This window comes from Oncorhynchus keta, chromosome 12 (genome assembly GCF_023373465.1).
Source record: "Oncorhynchus keta strain PuntledgeMale-10-30-2019 chromosome 12, Oket_V2, whole genome shotgun sequence".
NCBI classification, from domain to species: Eukaryota; Metazoa; Chordata; class Actinopteri; order Salmoniformes; family Salmonidae; genus Oncorhynchus; species Oncorhynchus keta.
The window spans coordinates 32009673-32032515 of NC_068432.1; the positions used below are offsets into that span (position 1 = coordinate 32009673).

The window sequence follows — 22843 nt, forward strand, 5'->3', positions numbered from 1 at the left end:
TGAGCCCAACTCACACTGCATCTCACTCATCCCAGCTACAACCGTCAGCCATTTGTATTAATCAATTCTTTGATCCTTTCCCTTTTTCCCTTCTTAGACAACACGTGGGCAGCCCCCCTCCTTCCCCGCTCCCCCTCTCCCCCCCACACACCTACGGCTACATCTCCAGCCCCCTGGAACTGGATACTGATGGCCAGGAGGAAGAGGGGGAGGAGGATGAAGAAGAGGCAGGGGATGAGATGAATGCAGACATGGCCCAGAGTCACTACCACCAGCACCAAAATAACCACCAGCCCCACCAGCAACTGCGCCTCAACCAGCACCCCCGTTCCCCACGCAGGCTGCACCTCCGGGGGCTAGAGCAGACGCCGGCCTCCAGCACGGGGGATCTGGAGAGTTCCGTGACGGGCTCCATGATTAACGGCTGGGGCTCGGCCTCAGAGGATGACAACGGCTCATCAGGACGCTCCAGCGCCGTCAGCTCCTCAGACGGATCCTTCTTCACAGACGCAGACTTCGCCCAGGCTGTGGCCAACACTGGAGACTACACAGCAGGCCTACGCATGGCCAGGTTCCCGGAGGACACAGGACCAGCAGGTGAGGAGGAGAGAGGGGCAGGAAAGTAGATCAGGGGAAAATATCAGAAATAAAATGCATAGATATGCCTTCTTAGATAAAACTTTCATGGACTGACTGTTTGTCTGTTACCTCAGGACGAAGGCACCAGCGACCCAGCAGCCCACTGTCCACAGACAGCAACATGAGCTCTGCAGTGATGCAGAAGAGACCGCCCAAGAGGCACAAGCAGCACCAGGCCCAGGTTGGCCACCAAGGTCACCTGAAGAGGAACGACTTCACAGACGGTAAGGGACTGGGTCTGAGATATGGGTCACTGCATGAAACAGCTCTCACATTGACTTCTCTAGCTATACAGTATTTGGTGAATGGCCTTGGTGAATAAAGTTCCAATTTCCATGTCTGTGTTCTTCTCTCCACAGACTCATGCATGCCCTTGAAGTCCCCTAGTCACATGTCGCGGTGTGGCTATGAGGTGAGAGGTGCTACGCTCCCGAGGATTGGCTCTGGGGAGGGTCGGGGCCGGAGAGGGAGTGCAGGAGGCCAGAAGACCAGAGAGGGCTCTGTAGAGAGACGGGAGGGCCAGGACAAGAACAGGACTCCACAGGGAGGCAAGGGGAGCAGCAAAGCCCGTCAGCCACCAGGTACTTACTGCAATGTAGTGTACTTCCAATGTGGTTTGTGTGTTGGAACAAAGTACATATATGAGCTTTATAACATTATGCTTGTATGTGGTTCCTACATGTCAAAATAAATCCCCTTGAAAACTAGATGATTCATCACAATGGAGTTTATCCAGCTCAAACTAAGTAGAATGTGTTTAACCAACCACCATCTCTCTCTGTCTCAGGTTCTGAGGACATCCCCCCGTACAGCAGGCCCTCCTTCCCCTCGGTGCAGAGCCAGGCTCAGAGCTCCTCCAGCTCCATGTCCTCCCGGGGCTCAGGGGGAAGGAGGAGAGATGGGGCCCGCAGGAACCCCACAGACACACTGCCCAGCATCACAGGCTTCCAGACCCAGGAAGAGGAGCTAGAGGTGAGAACAAGATACTCAAAAAAGTGTCCATTTACTAGTTTCCATGAGTTGAAAATCTAGTATGTCTATGATCTTATTTTTATGGCCATTATTCAAGGGGTTATATTATAAACTTGTGTCTTGAGTCTACAGCTTCTGGAGAGCTGAGGATCATGGGAGAAGAAAAGGAAAGGGGATCTGACATCACAATTCAGTGACTATTATGTAAATTAATTTTCATATCATACACAAAAAAAAAAAACGGAACAATATTGAATATTTGTTTTTCTTATTACAATTTCTCATTAGATGTCCATCTTCCAGGAAAAAAGAAAGTGAGAAAAAAGGTGCATTCGCGTTTGAGTCTGTTAACTCACTGGTATGAAGCACCATTAGATCATTGTTTACTTGACTTGTTGCTAGAGAACTGGCTTCCATTCGCCTCGATGAAAGTAGTCACAGCCTCAATGAAAGTACATGCACATTAGATGGCTGTTGTCAGTGTATACAGATACCTTGTCTTGGACCACCTGATGTGGTACATGTCTGTTGCCCCTGTAATTAATATTTGGACATCACTATCCATCTTGTAAATTGTTTGTTAATTTTACTGCCACAAAAATTGCTACAATGGGAATTTTACATTTGTTTTTAATGTATTTTTGTAATGCACTGTTATTGTTTTGTTATTGATGTTGGTCTTGTCGATGTGCATTATTTGTTCTACTTTGGTTTCAAAAGCACAATCACTTAACTTTATTTTAAACTATTGTTATCTATGACCTTCCGTCATACAAGAGGAACAATGATACAAATGATCTTGTTAATCGTTGTCTATATACACGATTGAACCAGTGTTATGTGTCTTAATATTCTGTTTCTGTTAGGGGTTGGGAGGGGAACTTAACTCTCCTGTCTAGTTTAGGTTTCATTCAAACCACAGTGTTCATTTGGACTCAAACTTTATTATGACACAAACTACTGTGTTAATCGGACTATACTCTCATGTCTAAAATTGCACTTATGAGGAAGTGAGAGAGACAGTAGACAAGTTGACGGATACATTGTACCAATAGGGAAGGGTGAGAATGCCCCATTAGTAGGGAACGTTGATGGATACATCCTGGAAAATGGATTTCTCCATGCCTGATGATGGATAGCGTTTTCTCCATGAGCAACCAGTACACAGTGACACATCCACCATTGTTTCCCAGCAAGACAGAGGGCAGGGGAAAGTGACATTAATACGTACCCTAAAGAAGGACTCTATTACAGAAAGAGGACAACTGGTGACAAAAGACTGGGACTTGAAAATCATGTTGCTTGGCAATGGAACAGCATGTTGGGTTTAGGTTCTTTATGGCTACATCTAGGCCAAGCTTTTGGTACATCTACAAAATGTGTAAAACATTGTTCGCTGAGGACACCTGACATTTGTTTGGAGTTTGCCATGTTTTAAAGAATTGCAACTATGTTCATGATGTCAGCCATGTTATGTCAGCCATGTTATGTCATTACTGAGTATGTTATAAATGGGGATTAAAAAAAATATTGTCATTTTTACCACATTATTTATTATTAAAATGTCTTCAAATGACAGTGTCCACTTGGATTTTTTTTGTGGTTCAATCTTTGTTCACTTGTTAGGTTAATACCTCACTTCTCTAACATTTCACCAGTCAATACATCCTAATACAAGGTTGAAGTGAAGATGGAAAATGGAAGAAGAAGAGGAAGAGGGAGAGCCACCCAAAAGCCTATTCTTTATGGGAATGTGATGACACGCTGCTTAATTAACCTCACTCATGAACCCTTGTGGTTAATTAACAGAGCAGCTGTGTGCTGTCAAAGGGAAAGAGACGCTCTGGAGCCTAGCACAGGTGTGGCTCTGTGTGTGTGCCGTGTGTGTGTATGTGTAGTGGGGGGGGGTGGATAGCAGTCAAAACTACAGCTACGAGCGGCAGCCAAAATTCTTCTCTTTGTCCTCCTCAGAGCGCAAGATCGTGATGGAGAGAAAGAACCTGTCCATCAGCCACCCACACACAGATTCCTCCAGAAAGATTCTAATGTGTTCGTACTGTTTAACTGTAAGTACATCTCTGCATAATCAGCGAGAGCAGAGCAGGAGACAGATGCTGAGCTGCTGGATGTCCAATCACTGATAGAACTACACAATTGCATTCCATGAGAGATGGGACAGGTTGCTGTTATTAGCTGGAGCTTCTCTCTCCTCTCTCCATCAGAGTGGAATGAAACCAGTGTCCCGGCAGCTGTACAGGGCTGTCTGTAAAGGCTAGCTACCTACATTAACATCAACCGACCCAGTCACCACAGTGCTAATTCAGTACCATAAAGGGTCGACACAATTAACCCAGAAAGACCACACTGTAGCCTCCTCTGCTTCTAGCCCACTCTATGTAATTCCCTGTGGTCCCACAGTAGGACCTGCTGATTGAGTCATACTCAAGCATTTCTATCCTGATTGCTCTTTCCATGAATTAGGTAATCATCTATATTTCCCCTGCGCAATTCTCTTGTCTGTGGGAATGGATGACTCAGATTTACTGCTTTAAGTTACAGTAACAGTAAAGTGGAGAGGCCTTATGCCTCTTTTTACAGACTCATCTGGTGGGCCCCACTTAAATTCTATATTGCATCATTATCAAGATATTGAAGTAACTCAGTTTAAAGGTCCAATGGAGCCGGGATGTTTTTATCTCAATATCAAATCATTTCGGGGTAATAATTAAGTAACTTACTGTGATTGTTTTAAATGAATATTGTCAAAAAGAAACAAAAATAGCTCCTTAGCAAAGAGCAATTTCTCAAGCAGGAATTTTGCTAGGACTATCTGGGAGTGGTCTGTGTGGGGAGGGTAAAACTGAAAACGAGCTGTTATTTGCAGAGAGGTTTGGAACTCTCTTGTTGGTCTATTAACTAATCTACTGCCCAGTGATTCCATCCCACCAACATCAACAGAACTTTAAGGCAGCCTTTTCAAACAGCTCGTACTCTAAAAGGGCATTATCATAATTTTCACAATTTAACAGTTTTATTCCAATCTCATAGTTCGGAAATATATACACTAAGTGGCCAGTTTATTAGATACACCACCCCATTCACGAAAATGGTTCACTCCTACAGACAGTGAGTCACGTGGGCGTATATAAAGCAGGTAAACAGGCAGTGATGCATTCAGTTACTGATTGAACGTTAGAATGGGCAAAAACAAGTGGCCTAAGCGACTTGAGACTGGTATGATCGTTGGTGCCAGGCGCTTTGGTTCCAGTATCTCAGAAATCGCCGGCATTCTGGATTCTTCACGCACAACAGTGTTTGGGGTTCACTGAGAATGGTGTGACAAACAAAAAAATATCCAGTCAGCGGCAGTCCTGTGGGTGAAAACAGCTCGTTGTTGAGAAGTTGAAGGAGAAAGATTCGTGCAAGCCAACAGGCGGGCCACAAACAGGCAAATAAAGGAGCAGTACAACAGTGTTGTACAGAATGGCATCTTCGGAAGGCAAAACTCATTGGTCTTTGTCACAGATCAGCTATTGCAGCAGACGACCACACCAGGTTCCACTCCAGTGGGCACACGATCACTAACACTGGACAATAGAGGAGTGGAACATTTTTTAAAAATTAGGACAAATCTTGGTTCCTGTTGTATCATTTTGATGGCAGATCAGGATTTGGGTAAGCATTCCATGGCCCCCTCCTGACTGGTGTCAATGGTACAGGCAGGTGGCGGTGGTGTACTGGCATTAGGGAATGTTGTCCTGGCACACATTAGGTCCCTTGATAACAATTGAGCAAAGTGTCATTGCCCCAAATAGTTCAGGCTGTTATGGAGGCAAAGGGGGACTGACCCGGTACTAGTTGGGTGTACCTAAAAAACTGGCCACTGAGTGTATAAAACACAGGGAAATCAGGTTTTTGATTGCACTGGGCCTTTAAGGGTACAAAATGCATAAGCAGCATGCACACACATATACAGAAAAACACACACCCGTGGCCATCAGAGTAGTGTGCAGGCTTTGATGATGGATCACAGCTGAGTCGAGACACGCTGTTCCTGTCAACATCAGCAAATTAACAGAGTCTATACATCTTCATTATGCCCTAGTGTGGAGAGCCTCAGATGCTGCTACCCAGGGAGAGGGGCATTACTTGTAAGGGAGTCTTTAGAGCAGTCCTGAGAGACTGGAATTGTTGCCTGGCTTCCATGGGCTTCCAAACCACACTGGAACCACATGGTTGCATTTATAGAGAGGAGAGACCTCTTCAACAACTTACAGTCAAATTCAAAGGGAAAACCCACTAACACAGAGTGCTGCTTAAACGTGGACAGTAGAGATCTTTAATGTAATGAATACTGCGTGATTTTCTGTCTCTCTGGGTTTCAGTTCTCGGTGATCACAGCTAGTCTAGTGCCAGGGTTTGGTCAGATATTAAAATCAATAGCCTCTTGCGACAGTTAACAAAATAAGTCAATGGGCCATGATTGAAGTGTTCAGTCCTCCATCAGTATGTGTTCCTCACCATCTATCTCCCTGGTGCTCCAGCAGGAAGGTCTACCCCAGTGCTGCAGCTCTCAAATCAAATCAAATCAAAGTTGGTGTCATGAGTGAACAGGGAGTACAGGAGGGGACTGAGCATGCACCCCTGAAGGGCCCCCATGTTGAGGATCAGTGTGGCGGATGTGTTGTTACCTACCCTTACCACCTAGTGGTGGCCCGTCAGGAAGTCCAGGATCCAGTTGTAGAGGGAGGTGTTTAGTCCCAGGGTCCTTAGCTCAGTGATGAGCTTTGAGGGCACTATGGTGAGCTGAGCTGTAGTCAATGAATAGCAGTCTTACATAGCGATTGCATCATCTGTGGATATGTTGGGGCGGTATGCAAATTGGAGTGGGTCTAGGGTTTCTGGGACAATGGTGTTGATGTGAGCCATGACCAATCTTTCAAAGCACTTCATGGCTACATACGTAAGTGCTACCGGTCGGTTGTCATTTAGGCAGGTTACCTTAGTGTTCTTGGGCACAGGGACTATGGTGGTCTGCTTAACACTTGTTAGTATTACAGACTCGGACAGGGAGAGGTTGAAAATGTCAGTGAAGACACTTCCCAGTTGGTCGGAGTATGTTCGCAGTACACGTCCTAGTAATCCGTCTGGCCCTGCGGCCTTGTGAATGTTGACCTGTTTAAAGGTCTCACTCACATCGGATGCGGAGAGCGTGATCACACAGTCTTCCGGAACAGCTGGTGCTCTCATGCGTGTTTCAGTGTTATTTGCCTCGAAGCTAGCATAGAAGTGGTTTGCCCGTCTCGTAGTCTAGTGTCACTGGGCAGCTCTCGGCTGTGCTTCCCTTTGTAGTCTGTAATGGTTTCCAAGCCCTGCCACATCTGACAAGCGTCAGAGCCAAATTGATCAAAGTCCTGTATTGACACTTTGCCTGTTCGATGGTTTGTCGGAGGGCATAGCGGGAATTCTTATAAGCTTCCGGGTTAGAGTCCCGCTCCTTGAAAGCGGCAGCTATAGTCTTTAGCTCAGTGCGAATGTTCCCTGTAATTCAGCTCACAGCAGAGCAGCACTACTCAGTGGGGGGAAGAGAGAGACAGAGAGAAAAAAGAGAGAGAGTAATCCCCTGTCACTTCCTACTCTGTTCTGTCCATGCAATTTAACCCACACACACTGCCTGCCTTCAACCATCCTCTCCCCTCTTTTCCCCTTCCATCCTTTCCCCTCATCCCTTTCCTCCATGCTGAGTCAATTAAACATTGAAAAGAGCGATTTAATGCCCCTCTGCAGGCTCCCTCTCTCTTCAAATCCTACCTCAATCTCCAGAGGACGATGAAATGGCTCTTAATTGTTGCCTTAATTTCTATGCCAAACTGTTTCCATGGAATCAGGCCATGCCCGCTCATCAAGACTGAGGCATTTGCAGGCAACCGTCACTTTACATGTATGAGTTTCTAGAACTTCTTATTTAATTTTGGTTTACCCCTTTTGAGTAATATACACTATCTATATAAAAGTTTGTGGACATCCCTTCAAATTTGTGGATTCGGCTATTTCAGGCACACCCATTGCTGACAAGTGTATAAAATCGAGCCCACCGCCATGCAATCTCCATAGACAAACATTGGCTGTAGAATGGCCTTACTGAAGAGCTCAGTGACTATCAACGTTGCACTGTCAATTTTTATTTAACCAGGTAGGCCAGTTGAGAACAAGTTATCATTTACAACTGTGACCTAGCCAATATAAAAGATGCTAGGTCGCAATGTCATACCTTTCCAACAAATCAGTTTATCAAAATTGTACCCTGCTAGAGCTGTGCCGGTCAACTATAAGTGCTGTTATTGTGAAGTGGAATTGACTAGGAGCAACAACGGCTCAGCCGCGAAGTGGTGTGCCACACAAGCTCACAGAACGGGACCGCCGAGTGCTGAAGAAGCATGTAAAAATAGTCTGTCCTCAGCTGCAACACTAACTAGGTGTTAGCTAAGTTCCAAACTGACACTAGAAGCAACGTCAGCACAATAACTGTTCGTCGGGTGCTCCATCAAAGGGGTTTCCATAGCCGAGCAACCGCACACAAGCCTAAAATCAAATCAAATCAAATGTATTTATGTAGCCCTTCGTACATCAGCTGATATCTCAAAGTGCTGCACAGAAACCCAGCCTAAAACCCCAAACAGCAAGCAATGCATCACCAAAGCATCACCATGCGTAATGCCAAGTGTCGGCTGAATTGGTATAAAGCTAGCTAAACTTTGAACTCTGGAGCAGTGGAAACACATTCTCTGGAGTGAAGACTCATGCTTCACCATCTGGCAGTCCGACGGATTAATCTGGGTTTGGCGGATTTGAGGAGAACGCTACCTGCCCCAATGCATAGTGCCAACTGTAAAGTTTGGCGAAGTAATGGTCTTTTTCCATTGTTCGGGCTAGGCCCCTTAGTTCCATTGAAAGGAAATATTAACGCTACAGCACACAATGACATTGTACAGAGGATTCTGTGCTTCCAACTTAGTGGCAACAGTTTGGGCAAGGCCCTTTCCTGTTTCAGCATGACATTGCCTCCATGCATAAAGCGAAGTCCATACAAAAATGGTTAGTCGGGATTGGTGAACAAGAACTTGACTGGCTTGAACAGAGCATTGACCTCAACCCCATAATACACCTTTGGGATGAATTGGAACGCCGAGGCCTAATCGCCCAACATCAGTGCCCGACCTCACTAATGCTCTTGTGGCTGAATGGAAGCAAGTCCCCACAGCAATGTTCCAACATCTAGTGGAAAGCCTTCCCAGAAGAGTGGAGGCTGTTATAGCAGCAAAGGGCGACCAACTCCATATTAATGCCCATGATTTTGGAATGAGATGTTCGATGAGCAGGTGCCCACTTTTGTTCATGTAGTGTATGTTCTGTTTGTCGCTTTGGATAAAAGCGTCTGCTAAATGGCATATATTATTATATTATTATTATATCATTCACACACAGTCATTCAATTCCCAAAATCAGTTGATAAAATGTAAATTATCTATCCTGTCAGTAGCAACATAACACATTGGTATATTCATGACTCTTTGTTCCATATCCTTCTATTTAGTTTTGACGTTCCTGTAGATAAGTGTAGCCCACGGTCTCTGTCTGTCTGTCTGTCTGTCTGTCTGTCTGTCTGTCTGTCTGTCTGTCTGTCTGTCTGTCTGTCTGTCTGTCTGTCTGTCTGTCTGTCTGTCTGTCTGTCTCTCTATGCCGGTGTCTACTCTGCTCGTGTTAATTTCCTGCTTCAGTGGAACGAGTCACTCCAGGACTGGTTTGTGACAATCCTCAGAATACAAAGCTGGTGAGAGAACCCTTGAGTTGTCGCTTACTGTTTAAATTATTACCAGTAATGGTGCCAGTGGTGTGGAGCCACTCGCAGTCCTCTGTACCTTAATTTCACCATTTAGGAATAGGAGAGGAGTGGGGGACATTTCTTCTCCCTGTTATTTCAATCTACTAAAATATCATGAAGTGAGCATGTCAGCATTCCCAGAAATGTTACAATACAATTATAATGGTATTTCTGCGTGCTGTTTGTTGTTGTTTGTAGATTGTATGCAAATGTAAACCTTATGCATGTGCTCCAGGACAATGAACCAAATGCAATCCATGGTGGTATACAAGCATTATGCAGTCTATTTAACAAATCTAAATGCACATGACTCTACAAGCTCTGCCATTATGACAGGCAGGCAGGCAGGCAGGCAGACAGACAGACAGAGATGCAGACAGACAGGTAGGCAGACAGAGAGGTCATACGGTACACAAATCTATAAGGACATTGACATATCATTGTATTACCCTCCAGTCCCATATTGAAAGCAGTGTCAACGTAAACCCACATACAGCCCATGCAGCCCCAGGGAATCACAACTCATAGTTGACCTTCACAATGCCCTAGGAGCAGGTCATATGGTTAGAGACATACACTGTACTAAAGCGGTGGTGCCAAAGCAAACAATGAAGAAGCCATGTGTTTTTGATGTCTGTGTGTATGTGTATGTGTGTGTGGGCACCACGCATTTCTGTATTTGCATGCATGTGTGTGTCTGCGCATGTGTTTGTGTGTCTGCGTGGTGGTGTGTGTGCTTGCATGCATGTATGTGTGTGTGTGGATGTGTGTGTGTGGCACCTTAATTGGGGAGGATAACCTCATAGTTATGGCTGGAACAGAGTTATGGAATGGAATTAAACACATGCATGTATTTGATACCACTCCATTCCAGCCATTATTATGATCCGTCCTCCCCTCACCAGCCGACTGTGCACGTGTGAGTGTGTGTATGCGTGCGTGTGTGTGGATTTATTTATCTCAGCCTGTTTATCCTTGGGCTCATAAGTGATGGTCTTGGTGGTGGTCTTCATGTCACTTTTTATTTGATTAAAAGAGAGACATGGCAGCTGACTCTACAGTACGTGAAATGGCTAGGAAATTAGTTAATTCATGAGCTAAAATGCAAAGAAATATCAATTATATTATTTTGAAAGACATAGAAGCAAAAATCTGAATTTAAGTTACTCTCTATCTGTCTGTGCTGCCTATATTCTCTATGTTATTCTTTCATTTAGAGATAACAGGCTATTATTGGTTACTCTGAAATCCAGTGGCAAAGAATGCCTTTGTCTTGGACAACTGCTTTATGTCTATTCAAAATGGTTTCTTAGATACTACAGGTGTGTGTGTGTGTGTGTGTGTTTGTTTTACATTTGAACTTTATTTAACTAGGCAAGTCTGTTAAGAACAAATTCTTATTTACAATGACGGCCTACCGGGGAGCAGTGGGTTAATTAACCTTGTTCAGGGGCAGAACGACAGATTTGTACCTTCTCAGCTCGGGGATTCAATAGTTAGAGCCCAACGCTCTAACCAATAACCTAAACCTCTAACCACTAGGCTACCTGCATTGTGTATGTATGTGTTTTGCGTGTATGTTTCCCTTGTTCTCATTGCACTCTTGCCTCCCTCTGTTCACAAAGGGCTGTCCTTAATAAAAACCAAGGCTTTTAAAATGCTGGAGAATACCAGTGAGGCTGAAAGAGTCAAATTGAAGGCTATCACCCCAGTAGGCCTACAGCACTTGATCAGAGCACACATCTACAGTATGTATCCGACATACATAAATCCTGTCTCATAAATGATTTTATACGAAAGTATTTAAACTACAACATACTGTGTTATGGGGTTTTCATCTATATTGCATAATGGTACACAATGATTTCAAACATGGTGACAATGCACAGGTAATAGTCTTTGTATCACACAACACTGACTTCATGTTAATATGTTGTCTATATTTCATATTGAGTGAAATGGCCTGTGTCACAGAGACATAGAAAAGGTCATGTTGGTCCTCACAGAGCCAACATGGAGAGATTAACAATGACGGTGGGAGACAGAGACAAACTGGCCACTGAGGTAGCTGAAGATCAGAGGACCCCCAGTCCTCCATCTGGGGTTAGGGTCTACATAGCCTCGTCGAGAACAAGGCAAGCCTGGTGTCGTTCATGGCACAAAATCAGCTAAAAAAATCGATGTAAATCAGTGACGCCTTGCAACATGTCAAACCAATCAAATGCCTTGTTTGGGCGGAGGTGCTCCCTAGATTAGTGTCGTAGGTACATCAGAGTGTGAGGATGGTCGAGAAATGGCCGCAGTTTTTTTATTTTTTTATAGCACCAGTCTATAGTAATGGTGCTATAGACTGGGCCTCCACACCCTCCACCTGGGGGTAATGGTACTGCAGACTGGGGCCTCCACCCCTCCACCTGGGGGTAATGGTACTGTAGACTGGGACCCCCTCCACCTGGGGTAATGCTGCTCTAGACTGGGACCTCCACCCCTCCACCTGGGGGTAATGGTGCTCTAGACTGGGACCTCCATCCTCTACTTCCCTGCGTCGTCTGCAGTCCTGTGGCCCATGTAATCACATCACACAAGATTACTGTTCAAACTTTGCAATCAGCCAAATTTCATGACTCATTGATGAGCTGTTCTAGCTCCAAGGCCACGGCTCTACAGAATCATTTCAAAGGTTTTGTCCACACACGGAATGGCAACACTGAATAGAGGAAAGGTGTTACACATGATGGATGACTAAGCTGACAAGGTTAATCGTTATTGCAATGGGTGTAAAGAAGGGTGATATTACAGAAATGGAATGGAAAGGATGCGGGGTGGAATAGGTTTTAGCTTCCATTTCTGTCATTAGAGTTGTGTCCTGTTCCTCTGTGTTTGGCAGTAGGAACAGCCAGGCTTAGCCCAGAGAGATGAGAGATGTACCGTATGTGACAGAGGCCGGAGCCAATGCAGTATGCAACGGTGATTTGGATAGTTGTAGTAGAAATGTGATCTCATGTAGCAGTTGTGATTCATTAGGTGTAGAGTGTACAGTACGTGATATGACAAATGGAGTTGAAAGGTATGGATGCCCCAGGAAAAGCCACCTTAACTCTATAAATCAATGCAATTGCATTTCTTGAATGCAGTAAATGAGCTACAGTATGTCGACTGCTAACGACAAATGTCTGAAATGTGATCACCACTGAATTCACATGCATCTTCAAAATCCCATAAAGGTGATGGAAAATAACTGGAAAAAAAGGAAATGTGTTCGGGTATAGGAAAAAAGAGAGTGAAGGGATGAATGCATAAAAATGGAGTAATAATTATTTTATTTTCCCCTTAGCTCTGACTAAGACCGATTTAACACAGAGACGCTTGAGAGAGGGAGACCGAGTATTGTTCTTATTCATATGTAACTAATCTCTCATCCTGTTAAAAGTCTGTGCATTATGCTAATGTGGAGCTTATAAGTGTATGCACATAATGTCCTAATGGGAAAATCAGTATGAAGAAAATCAGCATGAACAATTATCATATGAGGAGAATATCTTGGACCATCAACTCACTTGCATAGCACAGAGACTCATGGTTGATTCCACATACACATTTTATTTGTATCGTAGGACTGGCCACACTGTACGTGTATTCCTGAGGGCAGACCGGACTCTGGCAGGTACAGAGGTTTTACAGGTGGAGCCAATACAAAGAACAACCAGAAAAGAACCATACAAAGAAGGGAATCAAAACACTGCATTATGAATCTCGTAGGCAAGAACTAGCAACCAGCTGCCCTCCGTGACTGGTTACAGTGTTAAGGATTTCCTCACTTGGCAAGGGGCTCACTATGCCTAGGTAACCATACGTGTCATGATGAGCGTTCATCTGTTACCAGTCTGTTACCAGGGTGATAAAGGGGCCACATTATACCGCACCACTAGGATTAAAACAGGCGGCCATCACATCTATGATGGGTCTATTATTATAATCTAATTGCATATTGTTGTTAATCATGCTTGCTAGTCACTCAGAGCTCTGGAAACCCAGTCCGGGATTAGCTAGATTTCTAAAGGCCAACATCTCTTCATCTTAAGACCTGTCTTACTGTGTTATCACGCTGTCCCCATGGGTAACACTGACAGAGTCCATCTGTGCACACAGCTGTCCACACCTGACCACACCTGAGTGGTGCTCTATGGGCCCAACACCTCCCTATCAACAACTAGCTATTGTCCTCTGCCTCTGCATTAACACTTCCATTTGAAATGTTACACATAGATGGTTTAACTTTATTGATTATTCTGTATTATCATTATTTGGAGGGTTCCAAGAACTGCTGTCTCACTGTAATGGGCATATAGTGTATGGGCAACATTGCACATCTGTCACATCATCCCCACGGACCACTGCAGATTGAAAAACAAAACATCATAACATTTTCTATGTGGGCGTCTTTTTCATTTCTGAATTTCTTTGTGTTTCTTATATCTCTCAATACATCTGTCTCTGAAAAGCATTTACTGTGTCAAATATTATATTTCTTAAATGTAAGGTATATTATAGACACTCCTCTTCATTATTCTTCTCTGAGCCTCAGCTGATGACTTTGTGCTTATCATCACAAAATGCTCTGTGCAAACAACAAAACAGTAGTTTCATCAAAATTAAGCAATATTTCGAGCATTTATGAAAAACAAATGTGGCACCACAGTCCATCAACTCACAATGTAAAATGACAAGTAAACGAGACAACTTCAATGTCAGAATTTGGCTTGCATAGCAAAGAAAAAAAGAAAAAAAACTGAAAATACAAAACCTATTTACAGGAAATGCAAGTCCTTATACTTTCATGAGTCAATAGTTTAACTGCAGAGGTTTTTATTTTTCACTAATGTGGAGTGAGTTACTGTACATCATGTGACATGAAATAGGAGGGGCATGTGATATACAGTATATTCTTTTGGAAGGAGGGATGAAAGTAACACTGTAAAAAGAACACTGAGATGTGTGTCTGTGTGTCTGTACATCACATTTACAGTTCTGCGTTTCTCTCTGGCTCCCTCTTTCTCTCTCTTTCATCTTCCAGCCTTCTCTTTATATTCCATCCTGTAGCATTCGCAGAGGGGAAATCTCATTGCACTTATAGACAAGGTGTCCGGAGACAGGCAGCACAGGCAGCACCGACTCACAAAGACTCTGAGAGATGAAGACGCACAGACAGACAAAGGTGTGAATACAGTACATCACATATAACCAACAGTAAATTGCTTCACACCAACCAGAAACAATACCATTGTGTGACTACGGAGAGCCTGAATACGTACATCGTTCTCCATAGCTATGCTCGGTGCTGTTGGTAGGCGGGTGGATGTTGTGTGGGTGGTCTGTGCCCACGCCAGCCGCAGCCCTGTGGCGTGTCCTGCCCAGAGTGGCCATGTTAGAGGATCTGCCGCTCCAGGAGGCCATATGCTGCCGCTCCAGCGTTGAGACCATACACTCCTCTGGGGGGTCCGAGCCACCAGACGCCCATGACCCGTGCAGCCTTGCCCCCACACTGTGGACAGGCTCAGTGGTAGGAGAGGCCACTGAGGAGGGAGAGGAGGACATAAGGCACTGGTTAATACTGCTCCCAAGATGGGTTATACACAGTGGCCTTTGTAATCGGTTGAACATGTCACAGAGATCAGCATGGCTATATACACTGAGTGGACAAAACATTCTATAACATAGACTGACCAGGTGAGAGCCCTGAACCCTTATTGATGTCACTTATTAAATCCACTTCAATCAGTGTAGATGAAGGGGAGGAGACAGGTTAAAGAAGGATTTTTAAACCTTGAGAAAATTGAGACAAGGATTGTGTATGTGTGCCATTTAGAGGGTGAATGGTCAAGACAAAATATTTAAGTGCCTTTGAACAGGGTATGGTAGTAGGTTCCAGGTGCACCAGTTTGCGTCAAGAACCACAACGCTGCTGGGTTTTTCATGCTCAACAGTTTCCCGTGTTTATCAAGATTGTTCCACCAGTCAACATGGGCCAGCATCCTTGTTGAACGCTTTCGACACCTTGTAGTGTCCATGCCCTGACAAATTAAGTCTGTTCTGAAAGCAAAATGAGGTTGTACAACTCAATATTAGGAAGGTTTTCTTAATGTTTTGTACACGCAATGTAGTTTGTTATAAACCACATTCAACAAAGAGAGATACCATCCACCTTCTCCATCTCTCTCTCTGGCTGTCCTCTCTGCCCCCTCACCCCATGTCTTACCATCTGTGGGGGAGTCTCTCTGGCGGGGCAGTGTCCCAACAGTTTCTGCCTGGGGTTTGCGTACAGTGTGTGTGGCCCTCTGGTGACTGAGGCTCTGTGTACTCAGAGCACTGCTCTCTGTGGAGCCTGAGCTAACTGGTCGACCCCGCTGGGAGTAACCTTTACCTACAGGGGGCGATGGAGAAAGGACAGGGACACAGGGACAGAGAATTAGGGAGACGCACAACATAGCTAATCAGTTTAGATTAGCAAGAAATGACTGATTATCATAGTTTTTGCACTGCTAAACTATATGCTAGAAAGGATTCAGTGTAGTACTAAAATTAACTCGAGTATGAAAAAATACATGTTGTAAATCAAATTAACTGAGGAGAGGAAGATAGAGGGGCTACAAATCAGTGCAAGAAACCTTCCTAGATAAGACTGTTTGTGTGGGTAGTATGGGTAAACATTTACTTCTTGACAATACAATGTAAAGGATACAATGTGGTTATAATTCATGGCTCCCATCCTAAGTGCTTTGGACTTTCTGTGTGTGTGTGTGTCTGTGTGTTGGCCTGGTCTTTGCGGAAGAGGAGACAACGGAGAGACCATTGTAGAGATAAGCTGATCGAGCGTAGCATTCTCCCCATAGAGGCAACACAGCAGATTACTGCACATCACCTACTTTATCACAGACACACCACAGTATATTAGCACAGTTTCCCGTGTCTCAGCCAGCACGCCATAAGTTCCATGATCTCCCTGACTAGGACTGAACCATGGTCTCACTCTCTCCCACAACTCAGACTAGTGCTCTACAAAAACACATCACACTTTTGACCTCTGGATCTGTCCCCTAACCTTGTGCTCTCACTCTCACTCTCCTCATAGCTTTTGATGTTAGACACTCTTCCGAGTCATTCGCTTTAGAGAGGCTGAAAGACTAAGTGTTTAGACAATATGGTCATAAACTTGAAATGGCATCGAGTGATTGAAAAAAAAAACGTAAATTAGATATTGTGGATAAATGATTGCTTCCATCTGAAATCAAATAACTAGCCAGTTTGACGTTTCTTTATTTAATGGAGATGGATTTCACTCGTGTCCACACCAGATTACAATACATCTTTCCCTTTCATTCAATTCCTTGTTCAAATTAATGAGTCTGAATATCACAATATGAAAAAATCTGACAATTGGTTCTGAGTATGACACGATACGGTTGAGAAAATTGGAAATAAAAAAACTGTCAGTCGAAACTGCATAATGAGCAAGGCATTTAGTCTCTGTAAGTGGTGACTGAATAAAACCATATTGGTATTGCCAATTCTTCTCACTGCTCCCAAATCTTTGTCATCCTGCTCGATGTAAAGACGTGTGCACCTGTCTGCACTGTGAAGAAATGAGGGGCATGATCTGAGTGTGTGTGTGTGTGTGTGTGTGTGTGTGTGTGTGTGTGTGTGTGTGTGTGTGTGTGTGTGTGTGTGTGTGTGTGTGTGTGTGTGTGTGTGTGTGTGTGTGTGTGTGTGTGTGTGTGTGTGTGTGTGTGTGCGTGCGTGCGTGCGTGTGTGTCTCACCTGAGCCCTCATGGTTGTCCATGCTGCATCTGGCCGTGTAGTCAAAGCCACAGAGCTGATGTGACACTCCGTAGGCTTTATCCTCCTCCTCTTCCTCACACGGGATGTTGTTTCCCAGGTCAGACCCAAACGCGCTGGACACGTACCCCATCGGAGGGACAGGGGCCATAGGCGGGTGTTGGCTGCCCTTCATATGCCTGTATAGAACACGAGGGAACATGTTATGGCGCTGAGGCTGGACACAGAGCGGTAGAGAAAGACACTAACAAACAGGAAGTAAAGGCCAAAACACAAATCCACGAACAACCAAATACCAGAGTGCAGTACTAGAGCCCCGTTCAGCATGTGTGAGTGAGTGCCTGTGTGGGAGATTGAATTCATTATTTTCCATGTGCGGCGCGCGGGCGATTGCTTTGGCTAGTTCTGCGGTGCTCGTGCTCGCACTAACACAATGAACTGGTAATTGTCTGGGTGAAGGGAGAAGAATGGCAGGCTAGGCAGGGCTGTCAGTAACATGTCTGTTATCTCCCCCACAGCTGTCCCCTCTGAAGCCTCGCCCCACGCCTAGCCCCACTATGGATGAGACACCCATGTAATTAGCAGTTCTTGTTCCTGTTGTCAAAGCAGCGCGCTAGGCCAAACCCCATCATTACCACCTCAACGAGTTTTCCTACTGACATGACAAGTTTCCCAATGAGGTGTAATCAATGAAGGGCTGTTTTTATATTTTGCAGGAAACATGAAACCAGGGGATAGGATGACATACCTAAATACCACACTGATATGAAACACTCAAAAAAACTGGCTATTGATATACAAAAGCATCCAGATCAATTGGAGAGAATGACATCTCATTCATCCACAGCACAAAGCAGAAATTTCAGGGTAAATGTCTCATGATTGAAATATCATAGGCAATTTAGTCTAACAAGTACCTGGGGCAATTCAAAAGAACACAAAGTACAGTACTTTCATTTCATAGAGGAAAGTGGATACATAATACACTGAAAACATGTAGCAAGCACAATTTTTGTATCATATCATGATCTATGGATACATAGAAAGTAGTTTCTCTCACCAGACTCAGACTTGAGAAGAGACTAGAAAGAAAGTAGTCTCTCTCGCCAAACTCAGATTTGAGAAGAGACTACATGGAAAGTAGTCTCTCTCACCAGACTCAGACTCGAGAAGAGACTAGGTAGAAAGTAAAGTATAATATATTTTTTTAATAAAGACATTGACAGATCCACAGTAAATTCTCTCCTGCTCACCACGTCTGTTTGGCCACTTGGTACTGGTAGGCTCTGGTCAGCTCATCCAGGTGGGCCTGCAGCATGGACTGCATCTCCTCGTGGTGGGTGGAGCTAAGGGAGGAGGATGACGGTTGGCTGTAGGGAGCTGCTGCCGGGGAGGAAGCCACTCCCCTGAGGGGCGGGGTGGGCACTCGCTCCTCCTCCATATCGTCGTCCAATCCCTGGTGGAGGTACGTCTGAATGGGAAGGGGCGGGGCCCAGCTGTCGCTGTCATACCTGCAACATGAACTACAATGTGAGTAATTTGAACTGAAACCATATCCTGCACTTCTCTGTGGATGTGTGTGTTTAAAGTGTTTAGAATTCTAAGTGTTACTGCTAGTGCTCTCAGTGTTGTACGCTTAGCTCACAGACAAATACAATTGTTTTTCTACTGGTTTGTATTTTGCCAGACCATTAAAAACATTGTTATCTGATGTTCTATCTCTCAGCAGAGGGAGAGAGGGAATTACATACATTTGCTGCTGTTTGTAATTACAAATCCACTGGCAGGGATGGGATGGGGAGATCAAATTACAAGATCTAACCACATGCTGTTTTGTCATAAGTGGTGGTTTAACCAGCCAAAGCTGCCTGAAATGGGCTGCAAGATATGTGTTCACACCCCAAGGTTTTCTCACTGCTATCCTTCCAAAAAATGCCTGTGACAAAAACAGTGTATTTTTCATGTAATAACCAAGCAGAGTAATGAAGGTTTCCTCAGTATGACTAGTACAGGCACCGGCAGAGGGAGATTACTACTCCATGTAGCAACCTCCTGCTCGTCTGTGCTTAGCGCTCTCCTTGAGTGTACACACACACACACACACACACACACACACACACACACACACACACACACACACACACACACACACACACACACACACACACACACACACACACACACACACACACACACACACACACACACACACACACACACACAGCAGGTAGGTTCATGGAGAGAGAGAGAGCCACGCTGGTTACAGCCAATTAGGAGAGGGTTTGCTTTCCTCTCAGTGGTTCACAGACATACCTCAGATCCCTTATAGACAAGAGAGGCTGCATGTGTTCCTTGTCATTATTTCACTTCCTGTGTAGCATCATGATATGATATTTATAGGTATATGTATAGACGTGTGTCCAGACAGAGAGAATATTATCTTACCCTCCTCCATGGTTCTCTGGGGGGTAGTGGTCCACCTCGGTGCCTGGCAGAGGGTGCATGGGTGGGGGAGGCAGGGGCATGTTGACCCAACAGGACCCATTGGATTTGGAGGTCTTTGTCCCACCCTTTGACTTCTTTTTCTTGCCGCCCTTTCCACCTGAGAAGGAAAGAGAGAGAGTGAAAAATACAGAGAGAGAGAGAGAGGGAAGGGAAGTCAGAGATTGATAGTTTATCTTATCAGCCTGGTCTCTGCCTCACAATACGGAGATATCCCTATAGCCCTCAAGCTGTGGGTTTTAATGAGCTGATACTATTCCCCATTGGGTTCAAACACACACACATACACACACTGCTGCTTGGAAAGCTATTTTATCATCACCTGGGCTTTCTGCCTCTCTTTCTCCCCCACCTGGCTCTCATTATTTCTCTCCTCTCAGTGTGCTGACGGAGCACTAAGACTTTTCCTCTATGTTGACATTTCTTAAAGAGGCGTAGAGACCTGGGGCCCGGGGCTACAGGCTGGCTTCCTCCCTTCGTCTGTTCTCTCTTTTCCTCTTCCTCTCTGTTCCTTGTCTCTCTCAGGTAACCAGCATTCAGCTGAGCATACAGCCCAGAGCACATAAGAGAATGGACGTCCGACCAACAGACAGACAGCCTGAGAACTTCTCAACAATACGCCTTCACTCCGCACAGCCAAGCTAATTGTATATCCACGGGTCAAAACACAAAGGAATCCCTGCCTCTGCTAATCAAATTAATCCAAAGAAATGTGCCTTAATTCTCTGACATTTCTAGGGTAGAAAAACTCCTGAGGCTGAGGAGTAAAAATCGACATGAGGAGAGAGGAGCGATTAACAACAATATCCTCAGGGTCCATTTTCAATGAAAATGTAAATATAACATTCCCCTCTCTCTGCTGCCCCCCTCTCGCTCCCTCTTTATCTCGCTCTCTTTAATATGTTTTTACAGAGTGTGTCTCTCTCTCTCTCTCTCTCTCTCTCTCTCTCTCTCGGTGCATGCTGGGTGTTTTTGGAGTTTGAGTGTTTGGTGTGGAAAGCTCTATCCTAACTAACTTTCTTGATTCTATTCTTTTCTTTACATGTTATTTTCTATGGTGGAGGGTTAATGCAATATTTGTTTTTAGCGGTATCCAAAGTTTATTTTTTCAAAGTTAGGGTGGAAGAGGACAGAGTAACGTTCCGGGGGGTTGCAAGGTATAGTGTGCGCAATGGCTTCTCAGCCTAGTGCGCAAGAGACGCTGTCGATTCAGCATGGTTTCAGGTGTGTTCCTGAGAACGGAGTTAAGGTGGAGGAGGTTCTGCTCGCGGTCGGTGAACAGGTAGGAGCTGAGTTTATACATTCTGCTTCTAGAATGAACAAGGCGGTGGTTGTGTTCATGAAAAGAGCTAATTTGGTCGGTAGGCTAATTGCTAGCGGAATATTTGTAAGGGATGTGTTGGTGTCAATTTCACCTCTCTCTACCCCTTCAACAAGAGTTGTAGTGGCAAATTTGCCTCCGTTTATTACGGATGATCAAATTAGGAAAGAGCTGAGTCGTTTTGGTAAGTTTGCTAGCGGTTTCCGTGTACTGTCAGCAGGTTTTCAGGCAGATGCCGTTAAGCACGTTGTTTCATTCAGGAGGCAAGTGTTTATGTTTCTGAACAATAATGAGCAACAGCTAAATGTGCATTTTAAAGTGAGGCATGGGGAAGGGCTCTATGCAGGTTTTGCCAGCACAGATAGTCTACGGTGTTTTGAATGTGGGGATTTGGGGCACAAGAGCTTTGCGTGCCCACATAAAGGCCATAGACAAGGGGAGGGTACGAGCGCAAGGGGGAAATCGAGGTGAAAATGCAGGGGGTAAGGAGATGCAGACAGCAGAGGCTGGGCCTAGTCAGTCTAGAGATGGTGGTGTAGATGAGGCTGGGTCTAGTCAGGCTAGAGATGGTGGAGAAGCAGAGGCTGGGTCTAGTCAGGCTAGAGATGGTGGGGTAGCTGAGGCTGGGCCTAGACATGCTATGGAGGGTGGTATAGCTGAGGCTGGCCCTAGTCATGCTATGGAGGGTGTTGTAGCTGAGGCTGGCCCTAGTCATGCTATGGAGGGTGTTGTAGCTGAGGCTGGCCCTAGTCATGCTATGGAGGGTGTTGTAGCTGAGGCTGGCCCTAGTCATGCTATGGAGGGTGGTGCAGATGATACTGCGTCTAGTCAGGTTATTCTAGTGGATGAGGAGAGTATAGTGGGGAAGTGTAAGAGATTAGGGGAGGAGGAGGAGGGTGTCAAGAGGAAAAAGAAAAGGGTGTGGACAAAGGCACCATGGAAATGTTGCCTGTTGCTGTGGGTGAGGCCCTAACCAGAGAGAAAGGGCAGGTGGTCAGGGTGGGAGATAGAGAAGAGGAGGAAAGTGAGTCTGAGGAAGAGGATGAGGAGGTATTTTTTCAGACTCCTCTTCAATTGGCCCGGAGCTGACAGCCAGTCAACCAGAGGGGTCTAAGTACACGTTGAGAGAACTGACAAGGTTCCTGAATGAGACTAAGGGGAAAAAAGTTAATCTTGAGGCTTTTTTTCCTGATCCTAGAAAGTTTGTAAGATCAGTACAACATGCTATGAGAAATGAGGGGCATGGTGTCCTCTCACCCAAGAAACGGTTTAGGTTGAGGAAGTGGGTCACAACAGTGCGTAAAGGTTTACCTTCAGACACTGTTTAAATGTTTAATTTCTTACTGACACTGGGGCTTTTTGAGCTTTGCTATTGGTCTATTTCTCTGCTGGCTTTTCTCCCACTTCTTATGGAGACTCTTCGGGTAGGCTCGCTCAATATAAATGGCGCCAGAGATGCGGGAAAGAGGAGTGTGTTGAGTGAATATGTAAAACATAAACAAGTACAGGTGTTGTTTCTGCAGGAGACGCATAGTGATGTGGTGAATGAAGTTGATTGGGGGCTCTGGTGGAAAGGGGCAAGTGTGTTGAGCCATGGGACAAATCTTAGTGCAGGGGTGGCAGTCCTTTTTGCACCGGGTCTGGCTGTAAAAATTTGCTCCTCAAAGGAGGTGTGTAGGGGTAGGTTGCTTGTT

General features: G+C 45.0%; 2 protein-coding genes across 5 annotated transcripts in view; one reads left to right on the forward strand and one right to left on the reverse strand.

Annotated features, from left to right (window-relative positions):
* LOC118391368 (roundabout homolog 1-like) overlaps window positions 1–3187 on the forward strand; it is a 187408-nt gene extending 184221 nt beyond the window's left edge. Inside the window, exons 24-28 of the mRNA XM_052458011.1 lie at window positions 98–597; window positions 714–863; window positions 999–1220; window positions 1427–1611; window positions 1744–3187. Coding sequence (XP_052313971.1) covers window positions 98–597; window positions 714–863; window positions 999–1220; window positions 1427–1611; window positions 1744–1758 — 1072 coding nt within the window. The 3' untranslated portion in view covers window positions 1759–3187. The remainder of the gene's footprint in view (window positions 1–97; window positions 598–713; window positions 864–998; window positions 1221–1426; window positions 1612–1743) is intronic.
* Window positions 3188–13073: 9886 nt separating this feature from the next.
* Window positions 13074–22843, reverse strand: part of LOC118391369 (roundabout homolog 2) — a 232718-nt gene continuing 222948 nt past the window's right edge. For 3 of the 4 annotated variants that reach the window (XM_035782717.2, XM_035782715.2, XM_052458012.1), the window contains 6 exons: window positions 19772–19928; window positions 18580–18837; window positions 17309–17505; window positions 15750–15914; window positions 14806–15066; window positions 13074–14677 (listed from right to left, as the gene is read on the reverse strand). In XM_035782717.2, coding sequence (XP_035638610.1) covers window positions 14676–14677; window positions 14806–15066; window positions 15750–15914; window positions 17309–17505; window positions 18580–18837; window positions 19772–19928 — 1040 coding nt within the window. In that variant the 3' untranslated portion in view covers window positions 13074–14675. The remainder of the gene's footprint in view (window positions 14678–14805; window positions 15067–15749; window positions 15915–17308; window positions 17506–18579; window positions 18838–19771; window positions 19929–22843) is intronic. The other variant, XM_052458013.1, reaches the window with a different exon arrangement.